General features: G+C 48.8%; 1 protein-coding gene across 1 annotated transcript in view; it reads right to left on the reverse strand.

The window, feature by feature from the left end:
• pir (pirin) overlaps positions 1 to 20979 on the reverse strand; it is a 146334-nt gene that overhangs the window by 48555 nt on the left and 76800 nt on the right. Inside the window, exons 3-4 of the mRNA XM_086006518.1 lie at positions 20548 to 20689; positions 7148 to 7192 (exon numbers count right to left, since the gene is read on the reverse strand). Of these exons, the coding sequence (XP_085862644.1) occupies positions 7148 to 7192; positions 20548 to 20689 (187 nt within the window). The remainder of the gene's footprint in view (positions 1 to 7147; positions 7193 to 20547; positions 20690 to 20979) is intronic.

A 20979-nucleotide genomic window follows, 5' to 3' on the forward strand; every position in this document is an offset into this window, starting at 1 on the left:
ACTGGTTCCATTCCTGTTCTTGGAATGGCAGCAAGCATTCCGTGAGAGGGGCCTAGAAGCTACTTCTGATCAGCCTCTGACGTGCAGCCTGAGAAGAGCCGCTCGCGTAGTAGTTCAGGCCAGCAGGCATCTTCTCAGCCACCGACAGAGATGTCCTGCACCTTATCTGAGGCTGCAGATCTGGCTGAAGCAGCTGGCACAGCTCAGTCACCACCTCCTTTCTAAATCGCAGCCTTCTGACACACTGCTCCTCTGGCATGTTCATGTAGTAAAACTGCTGTCGGAAAACCCTGCCAGCGTAAGGTCTACTGTGGCGACGTCTGTTGGCCCTCCTCCGTCTGGCCATGCCCGCCCCCCTCTCCCAGCGTCTCAGTGCCCTTTCCAGATGATTCAGCAGCAGGACGTTCCCCTCCAATGCAGCCCCCATAATAAGTGCCCACAGGAAGGTTCCCCGTTGTCAAGGCTCACCAACAGCAAGGTGATGGTCAGAAGGCTGAAGATCGTCTGCCTGCGCTGGCTCAGTGGTCAAATGGCTCTCAGTGTGCAGCTCAGCCACTCTTTGTAGCTCTCGAGGAAGTTGTGCTTCAAAAATGGCTGCCGCTTTTAAACCACACCAGTCCCCTTTAAATAACGCTCCTCCAGCCCGAGAGCGACTTGGTAAGGTTCCAGGTAAGCTGTCACTATTAGCGCCAGGTGCTGCGGAGGGGGGGCGCCACTGAATTTCCGGTCCGGGGTGCCCAAAAGGCGTTGCACACTCAAATGACGTCATAATCAGCCTGCGCCCATGAGCGGGCACTAAGAGTTAGCGCCAGCGCTAAATGAATGCTCAAGATGGGGCGAGGCGCTAGGCGCCCTGTGCCCGCCCGGAAATTGGCTAGCGCCCCACTTCTCGGCCTCTTTAGGCGTTAATCGGTGGCGCTAACAACCGAATTTCTCCCCCCCAGTTTCATGGCTGTCTCCCTTCCTAGCAATGGCTCTCCATGGTCTTTAACCACAATGAACTCCGCCTGCTCAGTTCTCTTACCTATTGTAATCCCACATGTGAATACACCTTTAACTGACAGTGGTCGGCTAGAAGCATAAGAGAATAACTTTCTGTCTTAGGGACATGTGACTGACACTTATGTGTTCTGACTTTAATCCTTCCCATGTATTCTCATCTATCACATTATTAGTTGCACCCGAATCAATTAACATTCTCAGGTTTACTCCCCCCACACAAAAGGTAAGTCTCTCTGTCACGTTATTTCCAGTAACAGCAAATGCAAAGTCATTTTGTTCCTCTACATTGTTCACACTGTGTTTCTTTGTACACTTTGTGCGGCATGCTTTGGAGAAATGATCCTTTCCCTTGCACTTATGACACGTTTGTCCGCGTGCTGGGCATTTCGGATCTCTGCCCATGTGGTCTGTGTGTCCACATCTGTAACATTTCCTTTCGTTCCTATCGCCATTTCCCTTTGGTTTCTCTGTTGAGCTTTTCACATAATACCCTCTTTTCTGTGTAACACGATGAACAGTATCTGTCTCCGACTTCTCTGTACATGACATGGCTGACATCTGCTCCTCGACGTTTTCACGTGAGGCCAATTGTAACGTGCGGGCGAGCGTTAGACCTTGCCCTTCCTCTAGCAATTTCCTCCGCACATAGGCTGACGTGCACCTACTCAGGATAGCGTCTCTTATTTGATTATCCGCATCCCCCCCAAAAGCACAGTCTTTAGCAGCCTGCCGTAAGCGAGTAGCAAATTGTTGCACAGTCTCACCTGTCTTCTGGGACAACTTATGAAAAGTCTGTCTAGCAAATGCTGTGTTGACCTGGGGCACAAAGTAATGATTCAAAGCACTAACCACCGCCGTGTAGTCTGCTGGCTCTCCTGTGTCCGGTAGAGTCGAAAAGATATCCTGGACATCTGGTCCTGCTAGGTGTAGAAGTAGAGCTCTTCTCCTCTGCTTTGTGGCAGCTGTAGAGGTATCGTCGATAATGAGTCCTTTGCCGTCGGCATAAAGCTCAAAAGACATTAACCACCTCGTCCATCTTGGACCCAACGTGGCTGGCTCGGCGAAGCATGCAAAATTTTGAATGCCGGTCTTCTCCATCCTAGCTAAGTAAAACTTGGGCAACCACCTATTTAAAATGATTCCTTTCGTTATCCTCGTCGCCAATGTTATATGAATGCATTAAAGCATAGAATCAGGCAGACAGGCTTATAACTACGATGTTCTCTTTATTGTGTAAAATGGCTGACTGCCCTTTTCCCGGGTAATTCCCATAATGCAATGCACATTACATTACTGTATTTACTGGTGTCAAACTCGCACATTATATTACTGTATTGACTGGAGTCAAACTCGCAATCAATACACGACAGGAGCGAACGCAGCGGTTCAGTGAGGGGCCCTGCAGGTTCTGGTTGGCGCAGTGGAGCGCAGGCGATCTATCCTGTTTCCGGACAGTGGCAGGAGGCCGCTGCCCACCGACTACCACAAAGCTTGGAGGGAGGTGGCTCACAGAGTGACCTCTAGCAGCATGGTGCCTAGGACCCCTGTGTAATGCAGGAAGAAGTTCAACGACCTCACTCGGGTCGTCAGGGTGAGTACCCTTTTCAGTATCCTCTTCATCCCTGCATGTCGACTTCACTTTATGGCCAAACGGTCCTGAATGCCCCAATGCCCAGCCCTCATCCAACACCTATGGGCCTTTCATGAAACTCACACGCACATTCAGCACTTTACACACTGTAAGGGCTATTCCACCATGGGAGGCAGTGCAGCCAAGGTCAGGGCTTCACACTGTAAGGGCTATTCCACCATGGGAGGCAGTGCAGTCAAGATCATGGCTTCACACTGTAAGGGCTATTCCACCATGGGAGGCAGTGCAGTCAAGATCAGGGCTTCACACTGTACTCAGAGCCCGTCCTTTCTCTTGCAGGGCAAGCTGGCCCACAATAGGAGGCAGCAGCAATGGACCGGGGGAGGCCGGCCTTACCTTAAAGACTTCAGCGATCTGGAGCAGCGAGTCCAGCGCATTATGGCAGGCCAGATGATTGGCCCCGTCTCCACTGGAGATGCCAACCCCGTTCTGGACAGCAATGGTAAGGTCATCACCTTTGGACCTCTCTCCTTCCACTTGTGCCTCACACCAGCATCCTTTGCCACTATCGAACCAATACAGTGCATTGCAGCACTCATGCCTCCCTCGCTGCCGCACTGTCCTCATGCTAAAGCAACTCTTGTACCTCCCTGCTTTCAGATGGTGAATCGACAGGTGAGGAGGCGGGCCCTCAAGCTGCCACTGTGAGTGATTCTGAAGGCGATGAGGAAGAGGAAGCCAGACCATCAGTGCCACCCTCAGCCGAGGCAGCCCATGGCCATAATGGGGACACGTCTTCCCTGGAGGGGCGCAGGGGGGGAAGGGTCTGAGGAGGGTGAAGCTCTGGGGCCCAGCGGGCTGCAGCAACACGGGGGGGGTTAGGGAGGCTCGGTGGCCTTCTCCCTGGAGGGAGAGTCTGGCCTCCAGTCGTGCTACAGTGAGTGCAGAAGAGGTGCGGCTCCTCGCTGAAATGGGCGCCCAGGCGGAGCAGAGGCACACTGAGCTTATGGTTGCAGTGGCAAGGATGCCCGAATCTATTGAGTCACTGGCAAGGAGTGTCCAGGACGTCGGTGCAGCACTGGCAAGGAGTCTGCAGGACTTCGGTGCACCACAGGCAGCACAGGCGGCTTCCACGCAAGTGCTTAGTGGTGCAATGCAGTCAGTGGCTGGTCTGATGCAGACACAGATTGAGGCCACTCGAGCACTGACTGCTGCCACCCTCGCTGCATTGGGCACGAATCGCCGGGGCTCTCACCGCGCCGCAGAAGGCCAGCAGTCTGTGCTTCAGCAGATTGCGCCGCATGCTGTTGTGCTGCCCCGTGGGAGTGCCAGTGTGTCGTCCGACCAGGGAGTGCCTGTCCTCTGTCAGGATGGCAGCATTCCTGCTGCCAACACTGTCACTTCTCCACTGCAGCTGCCACCACCTATAGGACAGACTGCTGCCGCACATGCAGAGTTGGAGCAGTCAGCAGCCGGGCCCTCCAGGCCCAGAGCTGGACCAGGCTGTCCCCCAAGGGCATCTGCTGACTCAGTTTCTGACACTCAGCAACCTTCCCCCAGCCTTGCTGCAGCCACTGGGGTCCCATTGTGGAGGAGCTGCAGGGTGGGAAGGGGCCAATCTCGCAAGCGAAGCAGATCACCCTCGAAGGGCAAAAAGTAGGAGGTGTGGCAAAATGCTGTTAATTTTTTTAGTGAAGGCCGAGGATCGTGGTCATTTTTTGTTAACTCTTGTGTTCATTGTCTCCAGGTTGTGAGAGACAGTTTTTTTGGGTTTCTCTGTATTACTTTGTCATGCGGGAAGGGCACACAGTTTGTTAAATAAAGAATTGTCTTTATTCAGATTGTGCATGTTTGCTCTTTGAGCTATTTGTTGCCTTGACCGGCTCAGGGTTTGCAGAACCGTTCCATTCATGTTCTTTCAATGGCACAAGCGATTCCCTCAGAGGGGGCCTAGAACCGACTTGCAATAAGCCGCTGACGGATGGCCCTTGCACTTTGTGTCTCCCTCCCATCTTGGTGCTCCTCCTCCTCCTCCTCCTCTGGTGGTGCTCCAACGTCTGCTGGCAGTGGCTGAGTCCTGAGGATTGCCAGGTTATGCAGCATGCAGCACACTACAACGAAATGGGAGACTCGCTCAGGTGAGTACTGAAGGGCTCCCACGGAATGGTCCAGACAGCGGAACCGTTGCTTTAGCACGCCGATTGTGTGCTCAATGATGTTCCTGGTCGCTTGATGGCTGTCATTGTATCGTTCTTCGGCAGGGGTGCTGGGCGCACGGCGCGGGGTCATCAGCCAGGTGCACAGAGGATAGCCCTTGTCCTCGAGAAGCCAGCCTCCTGGGTGAGCCGGGGCTTCGAAAAGGTCTGCCACAGAAGTCTGGCACAGGATGAAGACGTCGTGACTGCTGCCTGGAAAGCGGGCATTGACAGCTAGTATCAGCTGTCTGTGGTCACACACCAACTGCACGTTCAACGAATGGAACCCCTTCCGGTTGTGGTAATCCTTGGCATTCTCTTGCGGCGCCCGCAAAGCCACACGCGTGCAGTCAGTGTCGCCCTAGACCATGGGGAAGCCCGCTATTCTTGCAAATCCCATTGCGCGCTCTTGCTGCTTGTCCAGGGTCATGGGGAAGGAAATGTACTGACGTCTCCTTTTGAAGAGGGCATTTGTGACTTGGCGGACGCAGCAATGCACCGCGAACTGGGAGACATTGGCAATGTCCCCAGTAGCGGATTGGAAGGAGCCGGTGGCATAGAAGTTGAGAGCCACTGTCACCTTCACTGCCACCGACAGAGACGTCCTGCTCCTCAGCTGAAGCTGCAGATCTGTCTGAAGCAGGTGGCAGAGCTCAGTGACCACCTCCCTGCTGAATCGAAGCTTCCGAATACACTGCTCCTCAGACATGTTGAGGTATGAGAACTGTTGGCGGAATACCCTGGGAGGGTAAGGTCTCCTGTGCCGACGCCTGTTGGCCCTCCTCCGTCTGGCCATGATTGGCACTCTCTCTCGGCGTCTCTGTGCCCTCTCAATGCAATGGAGAAACCCAACGTTTCCACCCATTGCAGCCCCCATAATATGTGGCCACTCAAGGTTATGCCAGTGAAAAATCAATCCAACTGCAAAGTCCTGGGCCAAAGCCAGAAGTAACTCTGCGAGCGCTGACTCAATGCAGAAAGCTCTCTCCCTTTGTCTCTCTGCAAATCTCTCTCTCTCTCACAGAAGGAGTGGTCCAAAAATGGCTACCACTAAGAAGCCAGGAAGAGCCCCCTTTAAATAGCGCGCCCCCAGCCCCACAGCAACTGAGAACCGTTCCAGTCAACCAGTCGCTGGGAGTGCCAGGTGGAAATGAGGGGGGCGCCACTGAATTTCCGGTTCAGGGCGTCCCAAGGGCGTTGCACCATGAAATTACATCAGGATCTGCGCGCGCAGTTGAGTGGGCGTTGCGGTTTTGCGCTGCCGCTAAATGTCCACTCAATGTCGTGAGAGGTGCAGGTCTCGCTGTGCCCGGGCGCTAGCCGCTTCGTGCCCCACTTATCGCCCTCTTAAGGCGCTAACGGCTGGCACTAACAACTGAATTTCTCCCCCTGCAAGTTTATAAAGCCCAAGATTTACACGATTCCTAAAATTTTCTTATCTCCTCTGCTGCTCTGTCCAATCTCGGCGATGTCCTGCACAATGGATCTTGCTCAACTTGGTTTCTTAATTAAAGAACTGGCAACTGGTTAAGAGCCAAGTGTTACCCGCCTGTATTACTCGACTCCTTGGGAGTAATGAAATGTACTCCTATTTCAGGAAGGTAGGAAGGTCTATGTGGAGGTCACTGGAAACATTCTGTAAGTACTCTAGATTTTTAGTGCAAAGCTGTAATTTGAGCGCTGTGGACAGCATCCGGCAGCAAGCTCCCCTCATACCAGTTGAAGTAGTGTCTTCACATTAACAGGGGGCTTTATGAAATTAGCTTCATTTAGAATTTTGCACATGCAGAAACAGAAGGAGAGTGCCAGGATCTGATCCTGACCTGGCTCGATTGTGCCAAGGCACATTGTTCGAATTTATTATTCATGATGACTTTGTAAAAACAATTTTAAGTTTAACAACAGAACTTAATTTGACAGGACATCAGTTTGTTTTTCCTTTCAAATAACAGAAAAATCTAAATTATATGAGGGCAATTAAACAGAGAGCAGAGAATGCAATTCCAATGTTTATTTTTGGTAGAATTCTAGATGGGTGGCAATAGGTTCAGTGAAACAAAGGAAGCCTTATATAGACCAGATGTGGGCTGGTCAAACAAATCTGCCCCTTTCAAAACCATTTCCTTCTGCTCAATGTAACTACAGAACACATGCTCAGTGTGGTATTGAATGAATGCACACTAGAGAGAGAAACTACCAATGTCACCCCTGAGGTGTGCGACCACGCGGCCGTGGACCTATGGCGAGGTCCCACGCAGGCCGCTCACCAGCCGCTGGGAAAGAGACCGTGCAGCAAATTTAAAATAGAGGGAAGATTGGAAACAAGCTATGTCGAGATTATATAAAGCACTTCTCTTACCCATGTGGACATTCCCTGCGAGAGAATAAATAAATGCTGTCCAGCCTGAAAGAGGGAGAGAAAACATGAAATTATACTGTGACTGAATTGAGGGCTATAAATATCAGTTTTCAAATTTAATACTGGTGTGTACCATTTAAGTATTCCAGGTAGATTCTTTCATTAGAAGTAAAAATGATGATCAGAACATTATATTGTGCAGTGATTGTGGAGATTAAATAGTCTCATGAAGCATGTGAATCAGCCCATCACTCCAATCCAGACAGCCACCTTGCTTGATGCAGTATTACAAAAAGTACCAACACTGTTGTAACCCATTCTGGAAAACAGCTCATTGTCATGGTTATCCTGCTACTTTTCCAAAAACAGTTAACATTACCGAAGCTTTAGACTAAGTTCATACTGGGGTTGACATGATGTAAGCATGCCATAAACAGAGGAGATACCAGGCAGCGGTTGTATCCAATAATTATCCTTTGAGCAAAGAAATGATCGTTAACTTTAGCTTCCTCTTTTTATGAATGGTTTGGTTTAAAATGAGAGCTTAAACTAAGGACATAATTATAGGAAGTGGCTTAAAGAAGTTATTGAGAGAGCTGAAAACACAGCTAAAGCCAAAACATCACTGGGATGATGACGAAACAACATAACAAACCATTCAATGAAAAGGTCAACTCGCACATCACAGACACTCCTTCCACAAGCCCAACACAGACACTCTTCCCACAAGCCCAACACAGACACTCTTTCCACAGATCAACACAGACACTCCTTCCACAAGATCAACACAGACACTCCTTCCACAAGATCAACACAGACACTCCTTCCACAAGATCAACACAGACACTTGTGGTGTATGTGCCTTTAAGAGCAATTATGGTGTATGTGCCTTTAAGAGCCCCAGGTGTGCGTAATGCCGGTAATTGCCACTTGGGCTATATAAGCCTGTGTATTGTGTATATCCTTTAGAAAACCCCCCCAAACTTGCTTAGTAAATACCTATGAACCAACTCCTGTCTTCAGTGTCTTTATCTACACACGGACACTACAGTGGCGACGAAGTGGAAACGGACTTACCTGCAATTCGGCAGCACCTCAAGGACATCGATTCCTCCAGCGTCCAGAAGACTCAAGGGAGTAAGAGGAACTGTGGTTTCACCAGCTGGCCAAGCTGGTGACAGGTACTGCGCTAATCCTTCCTGGGCGTCAGGCTGGAGCTCCAGCGGCGGGCTCTACAGCTGAGACAGGCAGCGAAATCGGAGGCAAGCAATAACGGACTGGGAGGGTGCACTCGAGAGACGGCCGGCGTGGCAAGCAGGTCAGCGTTTAGACCTCCGTCGGGAACGAGTCTCCAACAGTGAATAAACGGAAACCACAGTAAAACAGCGTTGTTATCGGTAGCAGCGGCGGGAAAGCGCGGGAAGCGCCATATCTTTGCTACAGAGAAAAAAAAAAAAAGCACGGGAAGCGCCATATCTTTTCTGAAATGCCTAAATCTGGTAATATGGAGGCTTTTGATGGCGAAATAGAAGATTGGACCACATACGTGGAAAGAGTAGAGGTTTATTGCACTGCAAATGGAATAACAGATGAAAAAAAAGCTTCAGTACTTCTGAACTTAATGGGCGCGAAGACATACGGGCTGTTACGAAATTTAATCACTCCAGCCAAACCAAAGGACAAGACTTTTAAAGAAATTGTTGATACCCTGCAGGAGCATTTAAACCCAACACCGCTGCTGATAGCGGAACGATTCAAGTTCTTCAAGAGAAATCAACACAAGAATGAAAGTAACGCTGATTACCTAACCGAATTAAGAAAGCTATCAAAGTACTGCCAATTCGGAGCAGGACTATTGGATTATCTTCGAGACAAATTTGTTTGCGGTCTCTTAAGTGAAGGAACACAAAAAAGACTGCTTTCTGAAAAAGATTTAACATTGGACAAAGCTTTCAGTATGGCTGTATCATACGAAGAAGCAGCAAAAGGAGCTGCAGAGATACAACAAGAGACACAGGACTTCGGCACCCATAAAATGACACAGGAGTTCGGAAGATGTTATCGCTGCGGCAGATCCACCCATAACCAGAGGGACTGCTGGTTCAAGGGCAAAGCATGCAGGCAATGTGGTAAGATTGGACACATTGCACGGGTATGCCAATCTGGACAAAATAAATCCACTGACAGAAAACAAAAAATCAATAAAGAAAAGTACAGGAAGGTACAAATGATGACGGACAATAGCTCCGAAGACCAGAATAGCGATAGCGACTCCGGGAACAAGAGACTAAGCTGTCTCAAATTACATAATGTACTTGCCAAAGAGGATTACCAAACCATTTGGGTTACCCTCACAATAGCAGGGTCCCCAGTTAAAATGGAGCTAGATACAGGATCAGCTCTAACCGTAATAAATCGACGAGATTACGAGAGGCTATTTTCGCATATACCTCTAAAAGACACATCCATTATCTTAAAAACATATACGGGGCAGAAAGTCTACCCCAAAGGAAAAATAAGGGTGCCTGTGGTATACAACGGCAAAGAAATACAAAAGTTGTATTTATACATTCTACAAGATGGTGGTCCACCGCTGTTGGGACGTGAATGGATAAGGAAGATACGTTTAGACTGGCACTCCATTCAGGCACTGACGGTGACCAGTAAGGAAAAAAACAATGATGACATCATACCTGAATGATTAAAAGACATCTTGGCCAACGCCAAAGAAGTGTTTCAAGAGAAACTAGGAACCTTGAAAGGCATCACCGCCTCAATAAAAGTGGAAGATACAGCAATTCCAAAATTTTTTAAGGCAAGCCCGGTGCCATACGCAATACGTCCGGCAGTCGAGGCAGAGCTGAAGAATTTGGAAAAGGCAGGCATATTATCCAAAATAGATTGGAGCGAATGGGCAACACCCATCGTTCCAGTCATGAAAAAACATTGAAAAATAACTCTGAGGAACAGAAAAAAATTCGCATCTGTGGGGACTTTAAGGTGACTGTAAACCCGGTCCTTCACACGGTACAGTATCCTCTTCCGAGGATAGAAGATATTTTCGCCTCACTATCCGGAGGGAAACGTTTCACAAAAATTGACTTGGCACAGGCAAATCTACAGATGGAGGTTGAGGAGACCTCTAAAAAGTATCTCACAATAAACACACACAAAGGCCTGTACTAGTACAATCGACTGGTTTTTGGAATAGCATCAGCTCCAGCTATCTGGCAAAGAGCTATGGAGCAAGTCCTGCAAGGGATTCCGGGGACTGGAATGATCAGCCATGATCTCATTGAATGGCGGAGCAGGCTCGAAGGGCCGAATGGCCTACTCCTGTTCCTATCTCTATGTTTCTATGACTCAATGCTACCTAGACAACATCCTTATAACAGGAGAAAACGACAACGAGCACCTTGCCAATTTGAAGCAGGTGCTCACTAGGCTGAAAGAACGGGGCCTACGAGCAAATCGCCCCAAGTGCGAATTTTTCCAAAATCAGATATCATATTGTGGCCACATAATTAATAAGGAAGGGTTGCATAAGTCACCTGAAAAAATTGAAGCAGTTATAAAAGCCCCAGCACCTGAAAATGCTTCACAATTAAGGTCATTCCTGGGATTAATAAATTACTATCATAAATTTTTACTGAACTTATCAACTATTTTACACCCTCTTAATGATCTTCTACAGACAGGAGTGATTTGGAAATGGAACGAAGACTGTAAACGTGCCTTCCATAAATGTAAAGACTTAATCACATCCGAGAAAATTTTGGCTCATTACAACCCATCACTACCAATCAGACTGGCGTGCGATGCATCCCCTTACGGCATAGGAGCGGTATTGTCCCATAGATTCCCTGATGGCTCGGAACGGCCGATAGCTTTTGCGTCACGCTCATTGAACTCAGCTGAGCGTAACTATGCCCAGATAGACAGGGAAGCACTCAGCCTGGTATGGGGAGTGAAGAAATTCAACCATTACCTACACAGACAAAAATTTACCTTGCTGACTGACCATCAACCCCTCATCTCCATATTCAACCCTAAAAAAGGTGTCCCCATTATGACAGCACAAAGACTACAGAGGTGGTCCCTTTTTCTAGGGGCACACCAATACAACATTGAATACAAAGGGTCAAAACAGCATGGGAATGCTGACGGTTTATCACGCCTACCGTTGCCAATGATAGAAGAGGCACCTACAGTAGACCCAGTAGAGATATTCCACTCTACCATAGTGGAATGTCTACCGGTGACAAATTCTGCCATTGAAAGGGAGACAAGAAATGACCCTACTCTCTCACGGGTCTACGATTTAACAGTGAAGGGATGGCCAGCACATGGCGAACCACTGTTGCCAGCATTCTCGCAAAGAAGAGAACAGCTGTCAGTGTGCCGAGGAACCTTGATGTGCGGATCCAGAGTGGTGATTCCACCCAAACTCCAGGATAAAGTGCTAAAGGAGCTTCACGAGGGGCATCTGGGTGGAGTGAAAATGAAGAACCTAGCTAGGGCGTTTGTATGGTGGCCAGGTATCGATGGAGACATCGAAGACATGACCAAGAGCTGCCTAGGATGCCAGAAGGTCCAAAATGCTCCGCCACAGGCCCCTCTACATCCATGGGAGTGGCCCTCATCTCCCTGGCAAAGGGTGCACATCGACTTTGCTGGTCCATTTATGGACTCAATGTTCTTAATCGCAGTTGATGCACACTCCAAGTGGCCGGAGGTAATAAAGATGTCCTCCACCACCACGGAAAAAACCATCACAGTATTAAGGACCATATTTGCCAGGAATGGGCTGCCGGAGCAGATATGTTCTGATAATGGACTGCAATTTGTGTCCGAAGAATTCAGAAAGTTCTTAAAGAACAATGGGTTAAGCACTACACGTCCGCCCCATACCATCCCGCCACCAATGGATTGGCTGAAAGGTTTGTCCAGACCTTCAAGAAGGCCATCAAGGCCATGGGTAATGAAGACATAAAACTTCAGCACAAGGTGGATAACTTCTTATTTGCATATAGGAATGCAACGCATATGGTTACTAACCAAACTCCCGCCATGATGTTCTACAATAGAAACCTAAGATGCCGGCTGGATTTGGTCAAGCCCAACATCCGAAGGGACGTGGAGAACCGGCAGTTTCAGGGCATGAATGAAAGGCCAACTAGGGCCTTCCAGATACCGTACCGAGAAATGGCAGCCTGGAACTATCTGCACACGATTAGGACCACTGCTGTATACCGTGGACATCAGAGACAGCATAATAAGGTGCCATGCTGACCAAATCATCAAGTCATCCGAAAAGGGACAACCTACACCATCACTCTATACATCTAACGATGAAGTAGAGATACCCATATCTACCTCCGATCCGGTGATACTGGAGCCCGATGAACCCGACACTGGCCTTCAAGCTGAATCAGCCTTGCCAGAAGAACCTACTGCATCACCAGAAACTACTACACCCCCGAGGCGTTATCCGGACCGAGTCAGGAAGCCTCCTGAGAGACTAACTTATAATTAATTAATACAGCAATGTATATTATTTTGCATATAACATGTAATTAATAATTACTTAAAATATGATGTACTAGTTAGCTAGAAGGGGAGGAATTGTGGTGAATGTGCCTTTAAGAGCAATTATGGTGTATGTGCCTTTAAGAGCCCCAGGTGTGCGTAATGCCGGTAATTGCCACTTGGGCTATATAAGCCTGTGTATTGTGCATATCCTTTAGAAACCCCCCACAGACTTGCTTAGTAAATACCTATGAACCAACGCCTGTCTTCAGTGTCTTTATCGACACACGGACACTACAACACTCCTTCCACAAGCCCAACACAGACACTCCTTCCACAAGATCCACACAGACACTTCTTCCACAAGATCAACACAGACACTCCTTCCACAAGATCAACACAGACACTCCTTCCACAAGATCAACACAGACACTCCTTCCACAAGATCAACACAGACACTCCTTCCACAAGATCCACACAGACACTCCTTCCACAAGATCCACACAGACATTCTTTCCACAAGATCAGCAGTCACTCCTTCCACAAGATCAACACAGACACTCCTTCCACAAGATCAACACAGACACTCTTTCCACAAGATCAGCAGTCACTCCTTCCACAAGATCAACACAGACACTCCTTCCACAAGATCAACACCGAGACTCCTTCCACAAGTCCAACTCAGGCACTCCTTCCACAAGATCAACACAGACACCCCTTCCACAAGATCAACACAGACATTCCTTCCACAAGATCAACACAGACACTCCTTCCACAAGCCCAACACAGACACTTCTTCCACATGATCAACACAGATACTGCTCCAAACGATGAGCACAGACACACTTTCCACAAACCCAACACAGACACTCCTTCCACAAGATCAACAGAGACACTCCTTCCACAAGCCCAACACTGGCACTCCTTCCACAAGGTCAACACTGACAGTCCTTCCACATAATCAACACAGACACTCCTTCCACAAGTTCAACGCAGGCAGTCCTTCCACAAGATCACCACAGATACTCCTTCCATAAGATCAACACAGACACCCCTTCCACAAGATCTACACAGGCACTCCTTCCACAAGATCAACACAGACACTCCTTCCACAAGATCAACACAGGCACTCCTTCCACAAGATCAACACAGGCACTCCTTCCACAAGTCCAACACAGGCACTCCTTCCACATAATCAACACAGACACTCCTTCCACAAGATCAGCACAGACATTCCTTCCACAAGATCAACACAGCCACTCCATCCACAAGGTCAGCACAGACACTCCTTCCACAAGATCAACACAGACACTCCTTCCACAAGGTCAGCACAGACACTCCTTCCACAAGATCAACACAGACACTCCTTCCACAAGATCAACACAGACACTCCTTCCAAAAGATCAACACCGACATTCCTTCCACAAGATCAACACAGACACTCCTTCCAAAAGATCAACACAGACACTCCTGCCACAAGATCAACAGAGACACTCTTTCCACAAGCCCAACACTGGCACTCCTTCCACAAGGTCAACACAGGCACTCCTTCCACAAGATCAACACAGACAGTCCTTCCACATAATCAACACAGACACTCCTTCCCCATTATCAACACAGGCACTCCTTCCACAAGTTCAATGCAGGCAGTCCTTCCACAAGATCACCACAGATACTCCTTCCATAAGATCAACACAGACACTCCTTCCACAAGTCCAACACAGACACTGCTTCCACAAGATCAACACAGGCACTCCTTCCACAAGATCAACACAGGCACTCCTTCCACAAGCAGTGGCCTCGTGGTTAGCACTGTTGCCTCACAGCGCCAGAGACCCGGGTTCGAATCCGGCCTCGAGCGACTGTCTGTGTGGAGTTTGCACATTCTCCCCGTGTTTGCGTGGGTTCTCTCCGGGTGCTCCGGTTTCCTCCCACAGTCCAAAGATGTGCGGGTTAGGTTGATTGGCTATGATAAATTGACCCTTAGTGTTAGGGTGATTAGATACGTGGGGTTACAGGGATAGGGTGGGATATGTGTTGGTGTAGGGGTTACGGGGATTGGGTGGGATATGTGTCGGTGCAGGCTCGATGGGCCGAAATGGCCTCTATCTGCACTGTGGGGTTTCTGTGATTCTGATTCTGTGAAGATCAACACAGACACTCCTTCCACATAATCAACACAGGCACTCCTGCCACAACATCAACACAGACACTCCTTCCACAAGATCAACACAGACACTCCATCGACAAGATCAACACAGACACTCCTTCCACAAGATCAACACAGACACTCCTTCCACAAGTCCAACACAGGCACTCCTTCCACAAGATCAGCACAGACACTCCTTCCACAAGATCAACACAGCCACTCCATCCATGAACCCAACACAGACACTCCTCCCACAAGATCAAGAGACTCCTTCCACATAATCAACACAGACACTCCTTCCGCAAGATGAACACAGAAACTTTTTCCACAAGCATAACACAGACACTTCTTCCACAAGTTCAACACAGACACACCTTCCACAAACCCAACACAGACACACCTTCCACAATATCAATAGAGACACTCCTTCCACAAGATCAACAGAGACACTCCTTCCACAAGATCAACACAGACACTCCTTCCACAACCCCAACACAGACACACCTTCCACAAGATCAACACAGACACTCCTTCCACAAGATCAACACAGACACTCCTTCCACAACCCCAACACAGACACACCTTCCACAAGATCAACACAGGCACTCCTTCCACAAGATTAACACAGACATTCCTTCCACAAGATCAACACAGACACTCCTTCCACAAGATCAACACAGACACTCCTTCCACAAGATCAACACAGCCACTCCATCCATGAACCCAACACAGACACTCCTTCCACAAGATCAACACAGACACTCATTCCACAAGATCAGCACAGACACTCCTTCCACAAGTCCAACACAGGCACTCCTTCCACAAGATCAACACAGACACTCCTTCCACAAGATCAACACAGCCACTCCATCCATGAACCCAACACAGACACTCCTCCCACAAGATCAAGAAAGAGACTCCTTCCACATAATCAACACAGACACTCCTTCCGCAAGATGAACACAGAAACTTTTTCCACAAGCATAACACAGACACTTCTTCCACAAGTTCAACAGAGACACTCATTCCACAAGATCAACACAGACACTCCTTCCACAACCCCAACACAGACACTCCTTCCACAAGATCAACACAGGCACTCCTTCCACAAGATCAACACAGAGAGCAGCGAGGAGGAGCCCGGCTTAAAAACCGGCGGCAGTTGCGAGGCCCGACCACTTGGAGCAGCAGAGAGCAGCGAGGAGGAGCCCGGCTTAAAAACCGGCGGCAGTTGCGAGGCCCGACCACTCGGAGCAGCAGAGAGCAGCGAGGAGGAGCCCGGCTTAAAAACCGGCGGCAGTTGCGAGGCCCGACCACTCGGAGCAGCAGAGAGCAGCGAGGAGGAGCCCGGCTTAAAAACCGGCGGCAGTTGCGAGGCCCGACCACTCGGAGCAGCAGAGAGCAGCGAGGAGGAGCCCAGCTTAAAAACCGGCGGCAGTTGCGAGGCCCGACCACTCGGAGCAGCAGAGAGCAGCGAGGAGGAGCCCGGCTTAAAAACCGGCGGCAGTTGCGAGGCCCGACCACTCGGAGCAGCAGAGAGCAGCGAGGAGGAGCCCGGCTTAAAAACCGGCGGCAGTTGCGAGGCCCGACCACTCGGAGCAGCAGAGAGCAGCGAGGAGGAGCCCGGCTTAAAAACCGGCGGCAGTTGCGAGGCCCGACCACTCGGAGCAGCAGAGAGCAGCGAGGAGGAGCCCGGCTTAAAAACCGGCGGCAGTTGCGAGGCCCGACCACTCGGAGCAGCAGAGAGCAGCGAGGAGGAGCCCGGCTTAAAAACCGGCGGCAGTTGCGAGGCCCGACCACTCGGAGCAGCAGAGAGCAGCGAGGAGGAGCCCGGCTTAAAAACCGGCGGCAGTTGCGAGGCCCGACCACTCGGAGCAGCAGAGAGCAGCGAGGAGGAGCCCGGCTTAAAAACCGGCGGCAGTTGCGAGGCGTACCAAATCAACAGCAGAGGAGAGGGGTAAATAGTAATCAGTGTGTGACGTCACCAGGGAGCAGCTGGTGCAGTCGGGAGAGCAGGAGGCCAGTAACTCTTATATAGGTGGAGCTGTTGCTAAACCCGAAACACTACAGTGTAGTGTCTCCCACCCTTCCACCTCCTCTAACCTTTTAGGGGTTAGGGGAAGTTGAAAAGGTAGGTTCAATTTATTTTATTTCAGGAGCCTAACCTAGGTGGAAAAGGTTCCAGGACAGGAGGCGGCAGTGAAAATACAACACCAGAAAACAGGTAGGTGACTGGTTGGTGAGTACTTTCACAAACTTATTCTAAGTAGAATTCAATAATTAAGCTAAATCGTAGTAAATAAAAAGGTATTGTAAGGGTTAAGTCATGGAAGGGCAGCTCAGACCCGTGTCATGCTCCTCCTGTGCCATGTGGGAAATCAGGGACACTGTCCCTGACAACTATGTGTGCAGGAAGTGTGTCCAGCTGCAGCTCCTAGCGGACCGCATGGCGGCGCTGGAGCTGCGAATGGACTCACTCTGGAGCATACGCGATGCTGAGGATGTTGTGGATAGCACATTCAGTGAGTTGGTCACACCGCAGGTAAAGGCTAGCTCAGACAGTAAATGGGTGACCAAAAGGCAGGGTAAAGGCAGGAAGGTAGTGCAGGAGTCACCTGCGGTCATCTCCCTCCAAAACAGGTTTACCGTTTTGGGTACTGTTGGGGGAGATGACTTATCAGGGGAAGGCACCAGCAGCCAGGTTCAGGGCACCATGACTGGCTCTGCTGCACAGAAGGGCGGGAAAAAGAGGGATAGGGCTATAGTGATAGGGGATTCAATTGTAAGGGGGATAGATAGGAGTTTCTGTGGCCGAGACCGAGACTCCAAGATGGTATGTTGCCTCCCTGGTGCAAGGGTCAAGGATGTCTCGGAGCGGGTGCAGAGCATTCTGAAGGGGGAGGGGGATCAGCCAGTTGTCGTGGTACATGTAGGTACCAACGATGTAGGTAAAAAGAGGGAGGAGGTCCTACAAGCTGAATTTAGGGAGTTAGGAGCTAAATTGAAAAGTAGGACCTCAAAGGTAGTAATCTCTGGATTGCTACCAGTGCCACGAGCTAATAAGTTTAGAGAGAGTAAGATAGATAAGCTAAATACGTGGCTTGAGCAGTGGTGCAAGGGAGAGGGATTTAAATTCTTGAGGCATTGGAACCAGTTCTTGGGGAGGAGTGACCTGTACCAAGGGGACGGTCTACACCTGAACTGTGAGGGAGCCGATGTCCTCGGGGTAATATTTTCTAGGGCGGTTCGGGAGGATTTAAACTAATTTGGCAGGGGGATGGGAACCTAGGTAGTGGAAAAGAGGGAAGTCATATGAAGTCAGAAATAGATGGTAGAAAGGTGAGAAGCAATAAGCAAAGGAGAGAAACACAAAGGGCCAAACTAATTCATAATGAGAGTGTGAAAAAAGCAAGCCTGAAGGCTTTGTATCTTAATGCTAGAAGCATTAGGAACAAGGTGGATGAATTAGTTGTGGAAATAGAGGTAAACAAGTATGATTTGATTGGGATTACAGAAACGTGGCTGCAGGGTGGGCAAGGCTGGGAACTTAACATCCAGGGATATACAATATTTAGGAAGGATTGGCAAAAAGGTAGGGGAGGTGGGGTAGCATTGCTGGTAAAGGAGGGGATTAATGCAATGGAAAGGAAGGATATTAACTCGGATGAAACGGAATCTGTATGGGTAGAAATGAGAAATAGCAAGGGGAGGAAAACGTTAGTGGGTGTGATATATAGGCCTCCAAATAGTAATATGGAGGTGAGGGAAGGCATAAAAAGGGAAATTAGAGAAGCGTGCGATAAGAGCACAGCTGTCATCATGGGTGACTTTAATTTACATATTGATTGGACTACCCAAATTAGTAAAAATTCTGAGGAGGAGGAATTCCTGGAATGTTTTCGGGACGGTTATCTGGACCAATATGTCGAGGAGCCGACTCGAGATCAGGCCATTTTAGACTGGGTATTGTGCAATGAGAAGGGACTTATCAGCAATCTTCTTGTACGAGGCCCCTTGGGTCAGAGCGATCATAATATGATCGAGCTCTCAGTCGAGATGGAGAGTGAGGAAATTGAATCAGAGACTAAGGTCCAGAACTTAAATAAAGGGAATTACGAGGGTATGAGACGGGAATTGGGTAAGATTGATTGGGTGGTGTTTCTGGGGGGATTGACAGTGGATAGACAATGGCAAGCATTCAAAGATAGAATGGAAGAATTCCAGAACATGTTTATACCGGTTTGGCATAAAAATAAACCTAAAAAGGTGACTCAACCGTGGATAACGAGGGAAATTAGGGACAGCATAAAATCAAAAAAAAGGGCATATCAACTGGCAAAAAAAAGCACCAGACCGGAAGATTGGGGGCAGTACAGGATACAGCAAAAGAGGACAAAGGGATTAATCAGGAAGGGGAAAATAGAATACGAAAGTAAACTTGCAGCAAACATAAAGACAGACTGCAAAAGCTTTTATCGGTATATCAGGAGGAAAAGACTGGTAAAATCCCAAGTCGGTCCCTTGCAGTCCGATTCGGGAGAATATATAATGGAGAATAAGGAAATGGCAGACCAATTAAACTCATACTTTGGTTCTGTATTCACAAAGGAGGACACAAATAACCTCCCAGGAATATCGGCAAACATAGGGACTAATGAGAGGGAGGAGCTGACAGAAATTAGTATCTCTAGGGATATGGTGTTGGGTAAGTTGAGGGGACTGAAGGCCGACAAATCCCCGGGGCCTGATAAACTACATCCTAGGGTACTTAAGGAGGTGGCCCTGGAGATAGCAGATGCTCTAAGGATCATCTTCCGGAACTCCATTGACTCGGGAACAGTACCCGTGGATTGGAGGGTAGCTAATGTTACCCCAATATTTAAAAAGGGGGGTAGAGAGAAAGCAGGGAATTATAGACCAGTAAGCCTTACATCGGTTGTGGGCAAAATGCTAGAGTCCATTATTAAGGATAAAATAGCGGAGCACTTGACAAATGGGGAAAGGATCGGACAGAGTCAACATGGATTTACAAAGGGTAAATCGTGTTTGACTAATCTGCTGGAATTTTTTGAGGAAGTAACTGGTAAAATAGATGGGGGAGAGCCAGTGGATGTGGTGTACCTTGACTTCCAGAAAGCCTTCGATAAGGTTCCACACAAAAGATTATCATGCAAAATTAAGGCTCATGGAATTGGGGGCAAAGTATTAACGTGGATAGAGAACTGGCTGGCGGATAGAAAACAGAGAGTTGGAATAAACGGCTCGTATTCGGAGTGGCAGGCAGTGACCAGCAGGGTGCCGCAAGGATCTGTCCTGGGACCCCAGCTGTTCACAATATATATAAATGATCTGGATCAGGGAATTGGATGCAATATTTCCAAATTCGCTGACGACACTAAACTAGGAGGAGGGGTGGGCTCTGATGAGGATGTCAGGAGGCTACAGTGCGATTTGGACAGGTTGGGGGAATGGGCGGATACGTGGCAGATGCACTATAATGTGGATAAATGCGAGGTTATCCACTTTGGGGGTAAAAACAGGAGGGTAGATTATTATCTAAATGGCAATAGATTGGGAGATGGGGAAGTGCAGAGGGACCTGGGTGTTCTTGTGCACCAGTCACTGAAGGAGAGCATGCAGGTGCAACAGGCGATTAAGAAGGCAAATGGTATGTTGGCCTTCATATCAAGGGGGTTCGAGTATAGGAATAGGGATACCTTACCACAGCTGTACAAGGTGCTGGTGAGACCGCATCTGGAGTATTGTGTACAGTTTTGGTCGCCCCATCTGCGGAAGGATGTTCTTGCCATGGAAAGAGTGCAACGGCGATTCACCAGGCTGATACCTGGAATGGCGGGAATGACCTACGAAGAGAGATTAAATAGTTTGGGCTTGTACTCACTGGAGTTTAGAAGATTGAGAGGGGATCTCATCGAAACATATAAAATTATGGCAGGCCTGGACAGGCTGAATTCAGAGAGAATGTTTCCAATGGCCGGGGAGCACAGAACCAGGGGCCACAGTCTAAAAATAGCGGGCAAATCATTTAAAACAGAGATGAGGAAGAATTTCTTCACTCAAAGAGTGGTGAGCCTGTGGAATTCCCTGCCACAGAGGGCTGTGAAGGCTAATTCAATAAATATTTTCAAGAGAG

Source organism: Somniosus microcephalus, chromosome 14 (assembly GCF_052327205.1).
Source record: "Somniosus microcephalus isolate GS21.2 chromosome 14, FLI_Smic_1.0, whole genome shotgun sequence".
NCBI classification, from domain to species: domain Eukaryota; kingdom Metazoa; phylum Chordata; class Chondrichthyes; order Squaliformes; family Somniosidae; genus Somniosus; species Somniosus microcephalus.